The sequence below is a fragment of the Netta rufina genome (genome assembly GCF_964035555.1).
Source record: "Netta rufina genome assembly, chromosome: 1".
Classification (NCBI taxonomy): Eukaryota; Metazoa; Chordata; class Aves; order Anseriformes; family Anatidae; genus Netta; species Netta rufina.
In genome coordinates this window covers 169,513,195-169,535,679 of record NC_140123.1, presented here as the reverse complement: position 1 = coordinate 169,535,679, position 22,485 = coordinate 169,513,195, and the positions used below count along the sequence as shown (strand labels likewise).

Genomic DNA, 22,485 nt, shown 5'->3' with positions numbered 1-22,485 from the left:
TTCTTATTTTGCAGGAGGAGAGATCAAGAAATCAATACTGATTTGTCACTTCAAACTTTTGTGTCACAGTAACCTGTGACTGTGACAACATAAACCTTCCTTTGGCTTTTGTGATCTGTACTTGCATTTACTGCAAGGCTCAGCAAGGCCAGTGTTGAACACAGTAGTACAGCTGCCCCCCATGCACATGCACACCCTTGAGGTATTTCTCAAATGGCAAGAATAGAGAAATTTAAAGACATTAAATAGCTGTGTTGCTCAGGATTGAGCTTGTAAGCTTCATGAAGAAAGCAAAACATTAGTTTCTCCATACCGAGTGAAGGAAAATGTATCATCTTCCAGCAAAAACACTACCACAGCTACTAAGAGACTTCAGGAGAAAGCTCCCTTTTGCTAAACAAGTGCCAGCAGTACCCTTGCCTTGTGTTACTCTGATTTGCCATCACCACTGCAAGCTGGAAAATCTAAAGCTATTTTGGAACTTGTCTTCTGCAAGAGGACTGCCAACAGCACAGATGACTTAACTCACGCTCTAAGAAAAGTTGAGTTACCAGCACATTATTTATACAACCCAAAACCTTTAATCAGTATGACTGATATGATAGTACTGCAGCAGTAGCCTTACAGACACAAACAAATATGTGAGTTTAATCCAGTCAGACTGTTGTGTAAAGTACCTTTCAGATTACAGAAAGTAATAAAAGTGCCAGGGACATAAACTTTGTGAATTATCAACCAAAAAAGGCAGCTGTGTCTGCTCAGAAAACAGACAATCTAGATGTATAGTTTATACTCTGAATAACCTACATACCTGAAACTGGAGTCAGATGGATGCATGAACAACCATAGGACAGATTTCTCTGTGAGAGTTTATCGTTGCTGTCAGTATACCATGCTCTCATGGTCTACTGCAACAAAAAAGATTATCTAAGACTTGGACTGGATTTCCATTAGTAATGAACAACAATTGGTATCCCAAGAGGAGCTAGAGCATTTAAAATATAAGCAAGACTTCAAGCTATTTTGAAGTATTAAGAAAAAACAGGTCAGTCACATACATTAACCGTGTGTATCTGACAATATTCAGCATGGTGCATAAGTCAGCAAAACAAACCCAAAAGAGCCCAAGGTAATTAGATTACAGGTCTACCACGGCCAACCAAACCCCCAAATCAAGAGCATTTCGTATTCGGGGAGAGTGTAAATGTCTTGCTATTTTCTTCCTGCTTAATGGAGAACTTTGAAAAGAGAACATACATCACAAGAACCACTGTACCTAATAGGTTATTGGCAGGAGTGAAAACCATCAATACGGAAGCAAACACCTGTTTGAGGATAGTAACAGTAAGAGAGAGATTAGGGAACTACCTGCACTACCTGTGCAGCACTTAATTTTTATTTCATGGTCTTAGGACTATCCCATGCTCTGTATTTCCACTTATCAGCCTTCTGAGGGCTAGTACAGGCTGTTCCACCTCAGAAAGTTTGCAGTATTTTTGAGATACAAGGGACCAGAACATTTCAGCAAGAGATGCACCATCACTGATGCAGTTACTGTGCTGAGCCCACTCCTTAATCCTTCTGCTTGCTTCTCACGTATCCCTTCTTACAGGCTTAAGGCCACCCCTCACTCAAATAAATAAAAATAACTCTCCACTATTCAATAAGCACGTATTTCCACCGACTATACCAGCCAATCCGATTTGCAGTCAGTACCTGATACGCAGGACTGGAGGAATGACCCTTGGAAAGCCAGGTGCTGTTTATTTGTAACCAAAGCATTTGAGAATTGAAGGGTTCAGAACAGTTCAGAGTTCACGCGCTGGCTTATCTGCCTAAAGGTTTACAAGTCTTGGGTTGATTGCAACATCCACGGCTGCCTAAGCACTTTTATGGGACTTGTATGTTACGATGATGACAACCCTTTATTTCTTACATGTGTGTGAGTTTGTGCAGCACCACTTCCAGTTCTCATAACCAAGCTGAGCACACTCCTTATACATCAAAACATTAAGAACCGCCAACGCAGAGCATGGTTTCTACAACAGCACCTTGTCTTTCAACACAAGAAATAAAAGGAAATAAAAAGATCCAAATAAAAACCACCCAGAAGGGAACACCATTTTTAAATTCATATACAATAACCTTATTCAGTGCTGGTCGCTGAGAGGAAAACGCCACAGACACAGAATCAGCCCGAACGGGCATTCCCTGTTATTTACACTACCTGGTTTATATTCACTCCCAGAAACCAAACAGGCTTTTTCCTTCTTCACCAACTCTTGCTTCTATTAGCACAGGATTTTTTTTTAACCTAATTCTAAATGTGTCTTACGTTATTTTCTGAGAGAGCTGTGAAACTGGTACACACCCGGTAATTTTCAGAAAAGCAATTGTATTTATAAAAGAAACATTACCCATTCACGGTAACACCACTGGATCAGCCCAAGCGAAGTCACTGCCTATAATGCAAGCCAGGCACGAGGAAGGGGATGGCTTGTTTTTAAGTGCAATTTATCCAGATTAACTGGTTTTATTCGGCCTACCCTTTTGCCACCAAAGGCAGAGGAGGCCAAAACTCTTCCTGCCACTCAAAGGCAGAAGGAGTAGGAAACTAAGAGAAAACTACAGGCTGTTGCTCCTAGATGGCTCCAAAGTCACTGGTGTACTTTGTGGGTCACAGCGCACTGAGGTGCCTCGTCAAGAGGCTCGCTATGCACACCCCACAAGCATCCTTGGCATACCGCATGCATTACACTTGCCACAAGAACAGGAAGCCTCCAGAGATACACATCTCAACGCTGGCAAGCAGGGTCCTAGAATCTGACACAGAGAGCGGCTTTTTCTTCTTAATTAAACTGCCTGGAGGGGAAAAAATGCAAGCTCAATTAACTTATTTTAAATAATTCAATCCGTATCATCATCTGCGTTCCTGATTTAGTTAGTAAGTTAGCCTAGTTTCACCAGCCACTTCTAGATTCTCTCTCAAAATGGGTAACGAAGTGTCTCTGTAGAAATATTAATGACTGTCTTTTAGGAAACACAACCTGTTTTAACAAACATTACAAGAACATAAAATCCAGGCGGTGTTTCTTGAAGAGACAAAGGTTGTCACATGTGGTGGTGGCCTCTGTTTCCTCTTGGATTTTGGTAGTCACATGTTGTGCCCATTTCCTCTTGGATTTTGAGATCAGCCTGATGCAGCTGTGCAAAGCAAGCTTTGTATTTTAACTTACCACAACTAGGAAACGTGCTTTGTCAGAGACCTGATTTGCACATTGCCAGCAGTGCGTACTGAGGAAGTATCGTTCTGTGCTTAGCCTATTCCTGGATATTTTTCTAGCTATTTTCTCTAGCTGTTCTTGGGAAAAAAAAAAAAGAAAAAAAAAGGAGACCAAACTGGACTTCTGAACCAACACAGTTGGGCTGCATTTCTTCCTGAAAGGAGAGTTTGCTTTATTTTAACTTTAAGACAATTATTACTTTTTCAGATCTGCACAAGTTCTCCCTGCTTAAGTGTCCCAGGTAGCTGCCGACCCTTGGATGTGGAAACTTGCTAGGGACAAACAGGAAATACAGCTCAGCTGTCCTAAATCCACGGTGACCTCAGCAAGTTAACACAGCAGCTACAATCATTCAATTAAGTAACTTCAGCTACCACAGGCTGACCTTTCCCATAACAACAAAAAATGAGTAAGCAAGCCTTATACACCAAACAGCAGCACGATCTGCTCAGAAGCATCATCTGCCACATCTCAACCACTGCAGAGATTGTAAGAGTTACTGAGTCAGAAGCGGAGCCATTTACAGACAGGGCAGTCTCTTGGCAGGGAGGGGAAGGAGAGCTGCACCCAGTCCTATGCATTTCCCCCCACCTGCCAGCTCCAACAACTACCTAATTCATAAAAAATATTCAAAAAGCTGGAATAGCCATCGTGCTCATTCAGCTTTCATTCACAAGAGAAAAGCCAGCCTTACAAAAAAAATAAATCTAGATCTCTTCTGTGCACGACCAAGCATAAAACCTCCCAAGGAACAAATGCTTCAGGGTTAGAAGTCGCATCTTCCCTCTGTACATCTATTCACTAGGCTCATGTTTGTACTCCCTGAGCTAGCTGAGCACAATCTGCCACACCACGGTTACGTACAGCAAAGCTTTAATTAGGGAACCCTGAGAATCAGCAACACTGCTAGCCCCAGGGGTGCACAGCCAGAAGGCACGGGCAGAAAGGCCACCCAGGAAGGATGCAAGGCGTGCTGCTCTGCTTCTGTGCGAAGAGGATGGGAAGCTGCTGGAAATACTTTTCTACTAAAAAGCTGCATCCCCCAGAGTGAGGAAGAAAGGACGTGTTACCATGCTCTCCTTATAAATAAGAGGAAAATGCAGACAGGGAGATCAACTGCGGGTAAAACTGCATTTTTTTTTCTTTCCTTCTAAGGAATTCTGACCAGAACTTGTTAAAAAATTAATAATATTGCACTGCAAGTTGCAATCACGTCCCATTACTGACCACTAACATCAGCATCCACCTGATTTTCCCTGTTCCTAGAGAAACAGGGATCTTGTAGCATGGCCCAAAGAGCAGCAAATGTAACCTGTGACAGGATAACGGAGAGACCCACTCTGGTGGTAGAAGACCATCTCTTCAATTATGGATGTTTTCTGTTTTTCTCTTTATTGGAGCATCTTATTCGCTTCTTGTGATATTCCATAGCAATCTGAGGACGTGAATGTTCAGGATCAGCTTAAACTGACACTAAGTTACATATAAAAACTAACCTGAAGTATAAGTAGACTTTCAATTTGTTCCTTGCAATCAGCAAGGAGCAAATTCAAGTTGAATTATCAGTACAGTAATAAACGAAACAAGGATTGCGATCCTAGGTATAAAGACCACCCTTCTTATTTGCATGGCTACAAATTTATATACAGCGCTCCTTCCAAAAAGCAGAAGTCTCCAAAAAGCAAGGGAAGAAAACAAGTAACTTGTCTACTGTGCACCTGAAGTTTCCTAGCATATTGAGCTCTATTTTCTGTTTGTTTGTTTCTTGTGGGGGTTGCGTTTCTTTCTACATCTTCACTTTCCCAACACCAGTTAAAGGACGTGGAGATGGATATGAACCAGAGTGTACCCACCAGCCACACTTGCTGATTTTAAGTTACACAAGGTCCCTGGCATTGGGAAGTTTATGAGCACTACTTATGATACGCAGTTGCCACTTCTGTTTGCTTCTAATCAAACACGGAAATCTGCAGTCTTACCGAGAAAAAGCAGAACAGCTGTGTGTTTAAGACCTTCACAGCTCTAAAGACACGAAGAAAATCTTGACATATATTCTGCTTCTAGACACCTAGAAAGCAATTGGCTTCATAGAAGAGGCAGGAGAGATGCAGCTTTTCCCACAGCACTGGTTTCAGGTAAACTGCTCACAGGAACAGCGAGGGGACTATTTCTAAACAGATCGCATTTCCATTTCAAAGTTACAACAAAGATCCCAGTACAAGATAAGTCTTTATACAAGAAGTGTTTGGACTATGTTGCTAGGAAAGGCTTCCTTCAAACATTTGTTTGAAAATCTTCCCTCCCCTCCTAGGAGGAATCTCTGATCTGGCAAATTTCACTGAAAAAAAAAACTTCCCACAAGATTTTCTGCAAGAATTGTGTTGGAGTTTCATTTGTGTGCACGTATGCATGCAAAAAACCTGCACATATGTACACACACTTTCACTATTACTTTTTGATTTCAGCAGGTTACTTTACCTTTACTGCAAGAGAACAGGAACATGCTTACAGTCACTACACCTCAAAGATTAACTTCTTCAATGGCTTAGCTGTCTTCCAAGGCAAACAGCTGACAACGACCAAGCCATGGACTCTTTATAAATCGTGTAGAAAGCGTAGGCATTCTGCCAGGGCATTACTGCCAGGAAAGCAGTGTGAAGTCATGTTATCAGCCAAAATTTGTAGTACTCAGCTATTGGAAGACAAATTGCACACAAAGCTACCCGTGTCAAACTACACTACAGCAGTCAAACTACTGGTGCGGAAGGCTGAAGTGCTGTGGCTTTCCTCCTCCAGAGTGACATGCACAATGTTCAGTTAAACTAATTCTGGTAACTAAAACATTAGAAGACACGTTCAGAGGAAATCCACTGAAAAAAACTATTTTTCAACATTTAAAGACTTTTTAACTTCCACTAGTAGAAACAGACTTGAAAGCTGATGCAGTAAAGGTAAGCTCAAAATAAGCACATGATTTACAGTAAAGCTCAATTGGAAGCTAAAGAGCTTTTGAAATGCAACCTAATACTTTCTTGCTTTTCAAGTCATGATTTATTTTTAAAGTCATGACTTAACTCGAACAGATAAGCCCTGAAGGACCCAGTCCTTCTCCTCCTCTTCTGTTTTTTTCCCTTCCCATCACAGTGACTCACATAATACCCTGCAAACGGAGTTTACAAGGCTGTTAACATCCATGAATCCAAACACTTTCAATAATAAAATGAACATGTAAATCTATCTAGCATCTTGTTAACATACATTTTCATGCCACAAGTACTGACAAAAACTAGGACAAAGATGATTAGGAAGAAAGAGACCAAAGAGACAAAGTGGCATGTAAGGAGGGGATCAGCAAAGAAGCAGGCAAGAACGGGTAAAGTAACACAGTAAGTTCTAGAGTGCCCTTTTTAAAAATAAATAAATAAAAGAAGGGAACTTCGGACTTGAGCCAAATGACTTTAGTGTGCTTCACGTGGGGCCCTCGGAGTGGGAAACATCCCATTCATTCCTGTTTCTAAAAATGAACACTGAAAATCTCAATGCTTATATTATCTACACACGCCATGCCTGCATGGTGAGCCTGCGATTCACGGGACCAGGGAAATTTGTGGGGTGGGAGACAAGGAAGGGGGAAGGGAACAGGAGACGTTATCAAGGACCGGAGACAGGAGGAAAGCCATCTGCAGCAGTCACTCAAACGGAACAAACAGAGGGTAATGCTCCCGTACACAAACACCTCTCTCACTATGTGTACACAGAAAAAGTTATCTCAATATTCGCTTTAAAGGCATCACGTTCCCATCGATTTTCCTCTATACAGTTTCTCTTTGTCTTGAAAATTTTCAGTCGCCTTTACCACCTTCATGGGTTTTCCCTTTTTTGAAACATGGGTACTCACACTGGGTTTGTGCGAGCCTTTATTAGTGAGTAGCAGTGAGAAGCTTACCTCGGAGCACGCTGGGCTAGGTACAGCCTCGTTCTCCAGCAGCGCAGTGCCAGGACCCCAGAATCTAGCCAGGTAAGAGCACCTCCAGTGAAGCACAAACATTTCATAGATACACTTTTCAGTTTTGTTTCCTCCGACAGTAAAACTTGTTTTCCAGTACTTAAAAGCATCCAGAATCTAATTTGTTCCTGATGTAAGTGCAATAAAGCTTGCAGTGCATTGTCCTACTGATGGGAGCAACCCAGGCACCTTCCATGTCATATCACAAGAAACACCTGAAAAGAAATTCCTATTTTTCCCCATTTGTCAGCTAAATACACAGCCTGCCAGCAGTTAGACTAGACAAACACAGTAGCTGATCTTTTATTAAGATCCTTTAACTGGAGTGCAATGACCCTGAAGGCCACGCTCCCCCGCAGAAGAGCCTTCCCTAAATACCTACAGGTGTCGATCCCGCCGTAACAGCAGGTAGCAGATTAACATCAATTCCTGGCATACCTCGGGCACGACTTCCACTGATGTCTGTGCAGAATGGTGTCTGGGACAGGTGCCTGGGTTCTCTGCTGGCTACAGCACCAGGCAGGCACCTCCCACCCCGCTACCTGGTCCTCATCTCCAGTGTGCCCTTGGGCTGTGTCACTGCCGCTCATGGCCCGGAGCCCCGAGCACCCGGAGCTCCCTTCTGCTGCCCGAGAAGGGAAACCCACAAGGGTTTCCACAAGGAAACACACACACACGCTCACAGCAACCCAACCAAAACCAGCCTGCATGCTTCAGCCTCTGCTTGTAGAGCAGGGATAGCAGAATGCTAATAAATGAGCTTTTTTTTGGTGGTCTGGTGAAAGCTGGTGATGTGTTTAAGATCAATGGCTGGAACGCTTCGATTTAAAAGCAACAAACAGAGCCACTGAACAGCAAGCAGCAGAATAGGATGGTTAAACCATGTAGTTCTCATCTGAAAAAAAGAAAAAAAACTACCAACTTTTCAATAGCCCTGTTGTAAGTAGCTATTTCCAAAAATTTGTAGTGGAACCATAATAAAATGTGGTCGGTTTGGTTTGTTTTGCTTTTCATTGCTCCAATGACAGAACCCAACAAATAAAGGTTAGCCTACTAAGCCAGCGCTTCACTGTGCGGAGACAGAGGTGCTTTATACTTCAGGCATATACAACTTTCTTTGCTCGGTGAGGAGGAACGAGCTTCAGGAAGATGTTTACAACTGTTCCAGTGGGACTGGAATTCTAAAAATGCAGACTGGCCTCCAGAAAAGACAGATCTAAAACAAGCTGCAGTCACCATGCTATCACTTCATCTGAATCCAGAGCATATCTGAAAAGAGTTTTGAAAACGGGCATCTACTACAAAAGCCACTCAGCTGTTTCTATATTGCTTGTCTTTTGCTCTCTTAATGAGGTCATCAGTTCCACCTTTTAGAATCCTTAGGTCTGCTTTCCCACTCCTCCCCTCTACTCACCCTCTTCTTTTCAAAAAAAAAAAAAAAAAAAAGAAAAAAAGTGTGTTCAATGAAGCACCACAGACCCCACCCACATTGAAGTATCTTCTTTTTAATAATGTGCATTGTAAGCTCTGCTTGCTGTAGTCAGCCTGTTTTTGATGAGGCTGGTATTAGGCAGGCCAGGTGAATTATGACTACACCAGGTCCCATCCTCCAGGCTGACGCAGCTCTGCAGCCACCCCTACCATCATACAGCACACATACTGTGCTGAGGTTGAACAGTGCGCAGATTAGAGACGGCAGCTCCTGCCAAAGACCTTTTACTAGCTTATTTAACAAGGCATCAGAGACAAAGAACTGGGATATTACCCTGAGCCATCCCACGTTTCCATTGTTTGGCCTGAAGTAACCCTGTGAGGGAAGCAGAGTTCCTCCTGGCAGACACAAGCCTCTCGTAGCTGTATGGACGGGTCTCTGCGAAGGGAGGAACCAGTATTTTCTAGAACTTAATTGCATAATAAGTGGATTCTTCACACAGCCTTTATGAGAACTGTCAGCTGCTATTGACTAGCCTGTGAATAGCCAGCTCTGTCAATACCAGGTTTCAGGAGCTTTTTTTCCTTCCAACTTGTAAAGAAAAAGCCACCATTAGTCATACATGGAAGCAGCCCAGAACACAGCGCCTGATGTTCAGCCCGCATGAGCCAGATATCCTTGCCAGGTATGGAGGATTTACTACCTTTGATACCTTTGCTGAAGTTTTTTCCACTGTGTTTAGACACCGCGTCAGAAGCAACTGAAGCAACTAATGCTCCTTTTGCAGGAATATCAGGAAATCAGACTGCCCGCCTACTTGTAAGACCTACCAAATTAGTTGTTATCTTTTTGTTAACAGTTAACTCTCAGTTTAGTCAGCCAATGCGTTACATCTTCTTTAAGATTCCTCTCTACCTGTATTTCATTATTTATCTCATATTTCCCTATAATAGTTTGGGAGATAACTTCCAAAGCACCTGAAGAATGAACAGGTCATTGCTAGTCTAGAAATCTTCCCAGAAATCCGACAGAGAAGCTGTGAATTTCCATGTGGTGATGTAAATCACAAAACAGATTGGGCTACCTTGGTTTCCAGTGAAGCTCTTGGTACTGGCTTTGTTTTGTACCTCGCTGTTTATGTACATCAAATAAATCTGCCTTCTAAATCTCACCTCACATTTATCCACAGCAAATTGTACTTGATGGCTTAGCTTTGCATGAAAAATGAAAGCTCAGTGGGAGGGATGTGAGTACTAGATTTCTTTAACCTTGACCTTAGCAAGGCTTTCAGCACCATCCCTCCAAGTATCTTTGCACACAAGTGAGGAACACATGGATTAGATCAGTAGACTACAAGGATGTCAGAAACTGGCTGTTAGACTGAGCAATCAATCAGTGGTCAGTTGGGGGGTCAGGTGACAGCAAGTTATCAGCACTGTTCCTCAGGAGTCAGTACTGAGGCTGCCATTCAGAGGGGCCTCGACAAGCTGAAGGAATTTCTCAACAGAAGACTCCTGAAGTTTGACAAGGGAAAATGCAAAGTCCTCCTCCTGGGACAGAAGTGCCTCACACTGTGATTATCAACCCAAGAAACTAACCCCATGCTTGCACAGGCTGCAGACTGACGAGGCAGGTTGCAGATCTGCAAGCTAGGAGTTGAAGGGGTGTCCATGGGGACAGTAGGATGAACACGAGCCAGCAGTGCGCTCCTGCAGCAGAAAAGGAACCTCTATGCTGGGCTGCATCATCAAAAACATAAACCAGCAGCTAAAGGGAAATAATTATTCTACCCCAGTCAGCACTAGTAAAGTTACAACTGGAGTACCATGCCCAGCTATGGGTTCCCCGGTGCAAGAGGAACAACACCACACTGGTGGAAGTCCAGCAGAAAGCTGCTGAGATGATTCCAAGGCTGAAGCACACTAGACCTGAGGAGAGGCTGGAGAAAGTTGGTTTGTTTAACCAGGAGAACCACACAGCTACACCCTCCCACTACCTAAAGGATGATTCTAGAGAAGACAGACCCAGGCCCTTCTTAGAGGTGCACATCAAAAAGGCACAGCAAAGCAAATTCTAATCAGATGCAAGAAAATATATTCTCATAGCAAAGGTAGATAAGCGCTGCATCAGGTACCAGAGATCCTACAGGACCTCCATGCTTGCAGACAGTCAGAATTCAAGAGGAGAATGCTCCGAGCATCGTAATTTAGTTCTAAAGCTAGCCCTGCTTTGAACAGGACCTCAAGTTAGACAGCCTCCAGAGCTCAATTATTCCATAATCTGCATGGAACATGTGAGACTTCCGTCATGAAGAACGTTTAGATATTCCTGATAAAGAACTACAAGCAACCACCTCCTGAAGTGGTGGTACAGAGATCCCTGTTACCCCTCCATATTGAGGCTTCTAGGGTGGACCCTATAGCCTTCCAGAGCTCCAGGTCTACACAAGCCAGAAATAAATAAAATCAAGCTTTCAGTTCACTTTCTTCATAATCCAAACCTAGATGACAGTATATAATGCTAGGTTGTTAAAAAAAAATAAATTAGAATGAAACCTAGACTAAAGAAAAAAATAAAATGAAAACAATGGTCATTCACAGTAACAGCAAAGTCACGTCTGGTGTCCTTACAGACACCACGCCAGTTCATAAGATTTTGTATTTATCATCTATAATCTCCATATCAGATGTATCAAGGGTTGAAAAGAAGACTTACTACATGACATTCTCGGCTTTATAATATTTAAATATTATTTTCTGTTTCTTCTCCATAATCTTGCTATCAGGGTTTAGCTAATTGGTTGGACAACTTAGTGGGATGCACTAGTAAATCCATACTAGTTTATGTACATGCATATGCACATTCAACAGCTTAACTAAGAAAAGAACTAGAACTTCAGCATGTTGGCCAAAATTGAAGTTTAATTTTTACCAAAATTACATAGCCACCATTGTTAAGAGTTTTTTGGGTTTTTTTTTTTCAATATGAGCAAAGAAAATAAGACCCTAACTCAGTTCCATCCTTTAACATATTTCACAGAACTCTACAGAATTTACACCAGAGAAATCAAAATCTAGCCCTATGGTTAAAAAAAGTTAGCTAAGTCCCCTCAAGGTAGGAACATGGAGATGTTGATAATTAGTAGTTTGTACTTGAGGGAACCGTACACAAAGGGAGTAGCCTTCTCTTGTGTGGGTGAATAACATATTTCAATAGGATTCTGCCTTTGATGAAAGCAAGAGGAACACGACTTAACTAACTTTGAGATTCCTTGTCTAGTTTGAGTCTTCCCATAATGAGACTTTCTTAGAAAGAAGTGTGGATGTGCAGAGAGGAGGTTCCACCTCCACAGCACCAAGACAGCAGTTTGACACCTCACTGAAACCGACCAGACCCTTTCCAAAGAAAAGTTATGTCTCAGACAAGTAGGAGTGCATATTTAAAGAAGACATTGAAGACACAATAACACGAGGAAGGATGTGCGAAAAGATAGAAGCTACTAGTGCTCTTCATGTTTATCTACCTAGAAGAGCATAGATTTAAAAATAAATAAATAAATAAATAACAAAAAAAGTAAAACAAGTTTCATCTGGCCTTATTGTAGTGCCTATGAAGTAGGATTAGAGGAACAAATGGTGTTTCTAAAGAGTGATCTAGTTTTACACATCACATAAAAGCATTTTTTTGAATTCTACATAACTTTTTTTCCACTTAAAACTAAAAAAAAAAAGAAGATTAAAGTGTAATAAATAAATGCTAACAGTTACTAACCTTTCTAATCTCTTCAAGGGAGAGAAAAAGCTTTTTTTTTCCTCCATAAAATTACTGTAAGGAAGTTTATAGTTAAGTCAAAACACCTATATGAGACTAGAAAGGCTTGAGCTGTTTTCTTATAGGGTTTGAGACTGAAATCCCAGTTTTTTTAACTAAAACTGGATTCCGGTATGGAATTTGAAATCCTTTTTCTACCTAGTCAGCCCAGCTTTAGCCAAACAGCTGAAGCGGGATGGGATGATCCTTTCTTTAACGCAGTTAGGGACAAGTTGGAGACCACAGGCTGCCACCATAGCCGCACCTCGAGCGGGTGCCCAGCAGCGGGGCAGCGACACCCCAAGCTCAGCAGCCTCCCTGCTTCTGAAATTGCCACTCCGCCGAGGTTTCGGTCCCGAAGAGCAGGAGTTAGGTGTGGGGAGAGCTCCCACCCGAGCCGTGGGTGCCACCGGGGTTTGCTACTCACGTCCAAGCAAGAGGAAGAGGAAACTGAGGAGAGGCTGAAGCAGAGGCACCCGGCACTTAGCAGCCCCGCCGCCACCCGAGGCCACGGCACCAAGCTGCGGGGACCCTGCGGGGGGCTTCACGACCCCAAAAGAGCCGGTGCCGCCCGCACCTACCTTCCACCGAGCGGCCGATGCTGTGCAGGTGGGTGAGGGCCGGGTGGGCGGCGTGCACCTCCCGCAGGTACGCCTCCAGCTCCTCGGCGTGGTGGTACCCGAAATCCAGCGCCGCCGCCAGGGCCAGCAGGCAGAGGACGGCCGCCACCTCCTAGGAAGAAGCAGAGGAACCAGAGACCCCCACCCCTCGCTCAGAGAAGCCCTGAGGGGGCAGCCCCCCGCCCGCAGCAGGTGCCTTCCCCTCCATCCCCACCCCACCCCACTCCGCTCCTACCCCGGCGGCCGCCCGCATGGTGCCGCCGCTCTCCACGACTGGAGCCCCGGCTCCGGGCGGGGGCCGCCATCCCCCGCCGCCCGGCCTCGCCCTGCCCCTGACTGACGCCGGCTTCCTCCACTCAGCTCCCCCCGGCCCGCCCAGGGGCACGGAGGGAGGAGGCGAAGCGATGGGGACCCCTCCCCGCCATCTCCCTGCCCTCCCCTCCCCTCCCGTCACGCCCGCCCCGACAGCGAGCACCTGAGCGCCGGGCGGCGCCTGGCAGCGAGGCCCTCAGAGGGCTCCTCGGGGGGGGACCGCCACCTTCCTCCTCCTCCTCCTCCTCTTCTTCTTCCTCCTCTTCTTCCTCTTCTCTTTCACTGGAGGTCGAGGGGAGAGAACATGAGGTGGGGGAGCCCTGAGGAAACAAACCTCGTGTGGTGCAGGGGGGCGAGGGCTGCCATGCCCATGGACAAATCCTGACAGGATTTGGTGTCCAAGTCTAGCAGTATCCCCGTTTAACAATCGTTTTTTATTTTAAAGATGAGTTTTTAATAGGATTCACTTGTTGAAAGGGCTGGATTATATCTCCAGAATTAAACGCTTTTTCTTGGTTTTGCGCTAACCACATTGCCTGGGGGATATCCTATTCTTGGGATTCACCACAAAGACTTTTTCATCACCTTTTGTTGTCTTCTTTTGGATTGAGAAAGGCTCAGAGGAGAGGAAAAAAAAAAAAAAAAAAGTGAGGCTGGGCTCCAGCAGCAAAAGACAGGAGAGCATCAACATTTCTTTTAAAATATGATATTGGAATACAAATGTCTGTAAGGACAGGATTTCCTCTGCCGCTTTCTGAAGTTTCTCCTCGTGGTCAATGTTAAAAAAAAAAATAATGATACTGAAGCAAATGAATGTGTGGGCTAATCTGAAATAACAAGTCCTGAACTCTGGTTAGAAGACTAGAATAAATAAAAAAAGTTATTAAAAGAAGATTTATTTATTTTTTAACCCAGAAGCTTTAGGAAAAAAAATAATCAAAGTATATTTTAACACAATCTGTAATATCCCAATGTACTTCTGTTGAATACTGCTCCTTCGAGCACGGCATTAAGGGGGAGGCAACAGCCCCATAGCCCTTCTCCCATGTTTCAGCTCCCCCGTGTTCTAACTCCCATAACTTGACAAGACCTTCTCACCTGTTGTCAAAGAAATTTCTAGCAAGACCTAAATATGGATGTCATTTACCTTCTTTACTTAAAGAAAACAGTTGGTCGCAGTTACTTGCATTTGCTACATGCAGTGGGAGAGAAGCTGCGGGGCTGCAGGGTGAATGTCTCCAGAGAAGCAGGAGGGAGAAGTCAAGTATATGAGCTTCACATTTCAGTTGGTGAGACTTGAAAATATATACATATATTTATATTTATAGGCTCCTTGAAAGACAATCTGGTGACACCATTTGAGTAAGCAGGGAAGAAAATATGTTCAGCTGGTAATCCGGTATATACATGCTTGGAAACGGCCCCATCGGAATCACATGAAAGCAGCGGACTATGACTCTAAGAAGAGCAGGGTGTTGGCAGCATTGTGAAATGACAGGGGGGCTGTAAAAAATTAATCTCAGTGAAATGAGGAAAAACACCTTTGATACTAGGTAGTCACAGCATTATCGCCTCTTGAAATTATGCCACCCTTTACTGTAGCTAACAGAGTCATGGTTACATGAGATCATTGCAGTTTTTAGGAATCTCAAAACCACTTTGAAATGATAGATTGTTTTGAAGATTGCCTGCAAGTTAAGACAAGTCAGCTTTTTTTGGCATTATATGAGTTACATGTTACTGAATCCATTTTTTGTTTGATTGATTGTTTTCAGCCTGCATTGTACCTGAGAGAACAAAACTTGAGGATACCTGTTGCTCTTGAGCCACTTTTCAGAAAGTCAGTTTAATCCAACCTGGGCAAATAATATTCTGGTATACACAGCTGTTGTTAAAAGTCAGTACTAAAGACCAAATCCTGTACAAAACTGTGACAAACCTCCCCTTGGCATCAGTGGTTCAAAATCAGGGACTGTCTGTGTTAGGACTGAGACTGATTGCAGTACCACACTCAGCTCTCCAGTGCACAATGACCCCTCTAGCCAAGGGAGACAAACAAAGCCACATTGCTGCAAACAGCATCAGCTGCTCCCCTCGCAGTGACATTCAGAATCGTCCATTCAAATCTATTCAACAAGTGACTATTAAAGCTAGCACCGGAGCACGGGTTTTGTAGGAAGAAAAGACATTTTTGATGTGAAATTCTCAGCTGTGGATCTCAGCGGAGTTCCGCAGGTAGGAGTAGGTCGAAGCAGCGCAGCGATGCGAGTAGCTGTGTTGCCACCTAGTGACAGGTTAAGAAAATCCTGTCACAAGCAACAGGTGTGAAAAATTCTTCACACGAGAGTTAGGTAGCAGTCTAAGACTGATAATACTTTATAGAGATACAGTTGAGATGGGTCTCAACGGTAAAAAGATTTTCTGGAAGGTTTTGTGACTTTGAAGAGCCAAGTCACACAGCTGATCTTGGGTTTTGAAATCTTACTCTGCGTTTCGTCATCAGTCTGCAGGATTTCTGCACTTCACAAAGATTAGTAAGAAAAAATAGTGTCCCACGTTATAATACGCAAAATATTTTTGGTGAGAAATAAAAAGAGGTCACTAGCAAGGATTACATTTTTCAAGGATTGCCACTGCTTTTAAAACTTCCTCATTTGAAATAATGTCGAAGACTTACAGACCGGAGCTTCAGGTTCTTTGCATCTCTATAACACACCAAGGACCTGACGATCAGATTTGTGGTGTGGGAAAAAAACATGAGATAGTCTTCCTTAAGCGAGATGGACCAGATAAGTAAGTTCAGTACAAGTGACAACACAGAAACATGAACTTGATACAACTTCACAGTCCTGAATTAGCGTAAGCCCAGATACCAATCACCAGAATAAACTGCAGTGAAGCCATCCTGGTGTGTAACACCCACAGTACTGAATTAACAGGCTGCTTCTTAGCATGGTGAAAGTTGGATTCCCTGCATGAAAGAGCACAAAAGCACAATGAGTTGTTCAAGCAGTCACCAGCTTATTTGTTGTGTCTACCATTCAAGCAGTTCTCAGCTGAGGCTTGCATATTTGGTTCATAAATCTCCTTCCCTCCACCCCAGCACAAGGATTACCCCCGGAGAAGAAAGGGATACCCTGCTGTGTCTGGTAATCTGCAATTAGAAAATGATCCCGAGGGGGACTATTAGCAGCTGGTATCGTTTAGAGCTGTCCAGACAAGCACTGAATTAGCTGGAGAATCTGGAACCACAACTAGCTGCTTGACAAGCCTCTCGCTCATCCTATCTTGCAAACAGCAAAATCTGCATAGAGCAGAGATTTTGAGCTGCTGTCTGATGATACATCGGCATGTGCTATGGTGGAACAGGTCAGTTCTGCTCCACGGTGGGTGAAAGTATTTGTTTATTTAGATATGGAAAGCATGGGAATGTGACCCCGCTCAAGACAAATGTCTTGGGTGTTGTGTGCTGGGTATTGTAATACAATTGTAAAATGTTTTGTCTTTCTCCTCTTAAATTGGCTTCTACTTGCCCTTTCAGTAATACACACAAAATTAGATCTAATTTGAAAATAGATTATTTCTGGAACAGCAGAATTTAATTTTGCCAATGGAGCATAATGGGTCCCTGGGTAAGTAGGAGCACAAGACACAACAGGGAGAGCCAGGAGGGTTTGGTGGGAAGTCCAGTGGGTTGGGGAATGACGGGTTTCAGGGAACTAAGTGGGAAAAAGGAAGGGAAGGAATGTCCATAGAGGTTTTGAGGAGGTGGGAAGAGTGGAGGCTGGGGAGATGGGATGGAAGGTAGAAATGTTATGGATACTGTTGTTGGGAAAAAGCAATGGGCAGGATTCGGTGGGGCATTTCATGGGAAAAGGGACTGAGAGTAGTCTTTCTGGTCATCAATATCCCAGTAATCTGACTACAGGATAACCAAATGTGAGGGATTTAAGATGTTGACATAGCACTCTGTCAGGCCTCCTAATTGGCATATGAAATGCATTTCAGTTAATACCATGGAAATTACAGATTCTTCATAGTTAATTTCTTGTTGGTATTAAGCAACATTTTTGAGAAATCTGAAATTTGTCCCGTCAGCTGGACCAATTTCATCTTTCAACATTTGCAAAAGTTGTCAATTTTTGGAATAGCATTTTGCCATTTTTGCTAATTATCTTAGATCAAAACATCTTCCTAATTGCTGTTGTCATGAACAATGCAACACTGTTACTCACAATGATAGCTAGCCTGTATCTTTAAACAAAATTCCTCCAGGCCACTTAATCAACGTATCTGTTTCAAGTAAACAATGGTACCATTTCCTGAACAAGAAATTGAGACGTTTTTGGAAAACTTAGTTGTGTAATAAAAAGATCCTCTACTTCTCTGCACTGATTTATGCAAAATGGCTCTCTACACAGGCAAACAAATAAACAACGTGCACTGCAATCTCCTGTCAGTGAAAAGTACACATTGCGGTGTTTTCAACTAAATTTTTATTCTGGGGGGAGAAATGAAAAGGTATCTTTCTAGATATAAAAAAACTGCCAATCAGCAGTTTAAGAATAGATGTTCAGTGATGCAGTAAACAAACATGCAACTTGCTCAACCTATTTGAAAGCACCTGGCAAGTCTTTTCTTGGATTAATCTGTACTTGTTGTGTACTGGTTAGATTGTTGTTCATTAAACCATATGGTTCTGTGAAGCTCCGGTTCTCAGAGATAAGGGTGTTGTTTCATGTCCAGCTTAAACCAACCTAAAACTGAGCTGTCCCTGAGAGAGTCGTCGCTGAGAGAGCCATCCCTGCACCCAGCCCTGCTGCCTCCCATTATCCAGTGCAGGCACTCAAGCAGCCGTGTGGACAGCATGTGGATCAGGGAACTGGTTCGTCTGGAAGGTATCCCAGCAGACACACAAAGTCCAAAAAGGTCTCCTCATTTTCACCTGGCCATATAACATTGGCCTTGGCTGAGGGAGCAGAAGCACTAGATGGCCAGAGAAGGATGAGAATGTGCTTCTTGGGAAAGACCCACTGTGGCTCAGCCAGCAGCGATCATGCATCTGCAGTTTAGATATTTCAAATGAATTGCTGGCAAGATGTAGGTAGGTACGTGACATCACAGGTCAGCAGAGAGCTTCTTTCCAAACCGTGAGCTCTGCTCAGAAGAGAGAGGCTCTTGTCTCTTGACTCTCACCTCAGTTCTGGTAATGGCTCATTCCTTAGAGATAGGCTGGCCATGAAATCCTGTAAATCTTCTTCCCCACTAACAATACAGGCATAATAATACCAACTTTAACTTTAGATTAGTGTTTGTCGAGCCAATTAATTAAAAAAAAATAAAGAAAGACACTGCTATTACAAATATAGAAACCCTTGCTGGTCTTGCACTATTGCTTATTCTGTATAGTGGTAACTGTTGAATAGTTTCTTTAGACAAAGTCTTCCAAGGCAAACTCTCATGACAGAAAGCTTACTAAGGTTTTCTTAATACTATTTGTGGCTGAAAAAATCAATAGTCTGCACAAATGAGCACTAGAAATAATAACTTTTCGTCACAAATATTTGCAAGTCCATGGAGAAAAGCTGCTCCCAAGATGGATATGGAGGCTGGCTAAAGAGCAGCCTTTAACAAGAAACAATCTGCAAAAAAGAATCTTTCAGTCCTCTGGCTTTGAGGACAGTTTATTAGAGATCATGTATAACCTCCTCAGAAAATCAAAGTGAAAATAAAAATTGTTGCTAACACCAGAGAACTTTATTTCTTTTTTTCCTAGTTCTTGTTTTATGAAATGACTAGACAACTTAGAAAGCTTTGATATGCTGCAAGAAAGGTCAGGCAAGTTTTAATTTTCCCTTTGTTCATTGAATTTTTATATGATTAAGCTTCTTCTAATATTACTTACAGAGACTTTTAAGCGATTTCTCACTTCAGAATGCTTTGTAATTAAACTAAGTTATGTAAGAATAATCATTTTGCTATCCTTCCCTAAGGGTAACCATTCAGCAGGGTTTCCTGTAGAATCAAATCCGTGCTTAGGGAAGATGTGCAGGACGAGGGACAACCTTGCATTCTTGGCGTGTCCTTGGAATGTATGCTTCTAAAAACCATACATTATAGCAGCCTTAAGCATGGTTCTCAGGCATCAAACTGGTATCTGAGCAAGACCCAGAGTAGAGCAATTTTTTGTCCCAGCTTCAGAAGGAAACAAATCTTGTGGGTCAAGCATTTTCATTTTTAGTTTATTAATATATGACTGTGTAAATATAATACAAAATTCTGCATTGGGAATGAGGTTTTCAAGTTCTTAAGAAAGAGCATCTTCATCTCATTTGTATTAGTAATACCTTTTGGCAGTCTCCCACACAGGAAACCTGAAAATACACAAGAAAAAAGAAAGAAAGAAAGAAAGAAAGAAAGAAAGAAAGAAAGAAAGAAAGAAAGAAAGAAAGAAAGAAAGAAAGAAAGAAAGAAAGAAAGAAAGAAAAGAAAGAAAGAAAGAAAGAAAGAAAGAAAGAAAGAAGGAAAGAAAGAAAGAAAGAAAGAAAGAAAGAAAGAAAGAAAGAAAGAAAGAAAGAAAGAAAGAAAGAAAAACCCCACACCATTAATTCCTCAGAAAGCCTGTAGTAAGGAGATCACTAAATTAAGTTAACTTAAAAGATGCCCTCATACCAAGACATCTGTTTAAATTTCCACAACAGATAGCAAGGCTGAATGTTGCATACATTGCAAAGCTGGATGTACTGCATACCAAAAGCACTTCTGTAGTCCATTGTTTTTTGTGTAGTTTTAATTATTTTTCATTCTGGGCAGTTTTAATGGATGATTATGAATCCTCAATCTGCCCTTTTCATTACATACTCAGTGACTTTTTTGAGGCTTTACCATGAGTGCTCCTATGCAAGTCTAGTTCCATGAAGAACTCTGATAAAAGATTGGACTATTCAAAGAATTATTTGTCCCTTACAATGATCTTGCTGTGGGCTAATACTCTACATTGCACTATATATTGTAAAAGTTGCTTCAAGATTGCCATGAATGTGGATAATCTGACTTGATCATTCAAATATTGCCATGTAAATGGTAGATGTTTTATAGGAGTGGAACAGTTCTTATGGGAACTGGAAGAAATTCTTGTATTTAATTTATTTCATTGCAATTAATGGACCAAACCTAAAGGAGAGTCTAAGCTGGCAGAACTTGTACCTTCTTCTGATCCTATGGTGTAAGCTACATTAACATAAGCTTAGACTTCTGACTTACTTTCCTTAAATACATATTTCATGAGATTTCATGAGATCTAAATGTGGTCCTTCTAGTCTAAATGTACTCAGAAAACTGCTCTGAAACCTCCTACTGAAGTTTCAGTAGGGTGGTCCCTATACTAGATCATCTTAAAAGGCTAATTTCTTTGTCTTAAAACAAATTATCATTTCTTTTCCCTGCCTGTGAGAAAAGAAGACAAAATATATTGAATTAATTATTCCTTGTGTAAGTTTATGTCTGGGACACTATTACTTGTAAAGCGACCTAAATTTATTTCTTCCTCTCTAGCCAGTGTTGTCCTAATTAATCTCTGCATTTCTGGTACTTTTGTTTAGATCTAGAATTACAAAAATAAAAATAAAATAAAATATAATCTTTATCTCTGTTGTCCAGCCATACCCAGCTGCAAACAGAGAATGTGAACTAGTAAATCACGCAGCCATATATTCCAACAACTTTACATCCATGCAAAAGTTCCCTTGACTTCAATCACTGTTAAGCCTATGATTAAGATTACATGTGTACTACTTTGTAGGAGAGGACATAGGCTTGGGAGCTTTCCTAGATGGGAATTTTACTGTTCTAGAAATGTTTGTTCACTATTTACTCTGGAGTTTACACTGCTTTACATAAAATTAAAGTTGGTCAATGGGCATTTAGTGATTTGGGATCAGAATTTTGGTCATCATTAATTCCTTCTGTCCTATTCTGAAACAAAATTGTAGCAAGTTGCTAGGCCAATAGGGATTTCATGAACTTCCCCTGTCCTTTAGAGCATTTTATCTGGTTAAAATATGATGATATTTTTGCTCACTCTTGTTCAAAGATGTACGCATCTTTTCCTTCCTTCCTTCCTTCCTTCCTTCCTTCCTTCCTTCCTTCCTTCCTTCCTTCCTTCCTTCCTTCCTTCCTTCCTTCCTTCCTTCCTTCCTTCCTTCCTTCCTTCCTTCCTTCCTTCCTTCCTTCCTTCCTTCTTTCCTTCTTTCCTTCTTTCCTTCTTTCCTTCTTTCCTTCTTTCCTTCTTTCCTTCTTTCCTTCTCTGGTCAGAAATGACCACAAGAAATGTCCAAGGGAAAGTGTTATGAAAATGGATATACCTCCATTCCGTTTTTGTTGTTGTTTTTCTTTAATGAGGTAGAATCTGTGGCTAAAATACTGTGACCAACTGGAATTTAACTAATTCTAATGGAAGAGTTCTAATTATATTCTCCACCCTGTTTTGCAAATCTCATCAATAATTCTTCTTTTAATACAGTTAGAAGTACTAGGGAGTGGTTTTGAATTCAGTAGTTTAGTTTCTCCCTTTGAATTATCTTCTCTCTATGAGTTCATAAAGGTTTATGTAGTATCTCTTACTCTATACGGGATTGAGGTCTCTGAGGACAATGTGTACTGTGTTGATCTCAGTTTATGTAGTGATCGTCTTCCTGTTATCTTGATGTACGCATAGAATTGAAAAAACATTAGTAGAGAGGGGAAAAAAATAATTAAGGAATGACAGAATAAAGATTGCTGCTGTAACGGTTACTTTCATAATTTATAGCTGTATTATGATATACATGTATATTATATGAACTCAATTTTGTTTTCAGTACCCAGAACCCTTATTTTGGTCAGAGTAAACAATGAGTAGTACCACTTAATGAGCAGCAATTTAATATTTTGTTTCATATTCATTTTCCAGAGGGTTGCCTGCTTTCATGCCAAGAGATCAGTCAATGCATCTTCAGGGTGTTCCCTTTAAAACGGCAGCCT

The 22,485-nt window shown here is 42.0% G+C and overlaps 1 protein-coding gene across 1 annotated transcript in view; it reads right to left on the bottom strand.

The window, feature by feature from the left end:
• Positions 1-15,079, bottom strand: part of CPM (carboxypeptidase M) — a gene marked incomplete at both ends in the record, with an annotated part of 31,744 nt that extends 16,665 nt beyond the window's left edge. The window contains 5 exon segments of the mRNA XM_084306099.1: positions 13,110-13,264; positions 13,367-13,417; positions 13,423-13,467; positions 13,469-13,645; positions 15,062-15,079. Of these exon segments, the coding sequence (XP_084162225.1) occupies positions 13,110-13,264; positions 13,367-13,417; positions 13,423-13,467; positions 13,469-13,645; positions 15,062-15,079 (446 nt within the window).
• Between the last annotated feature and the right edge of the window lie 7,406 nt (positions 15,080-22,485).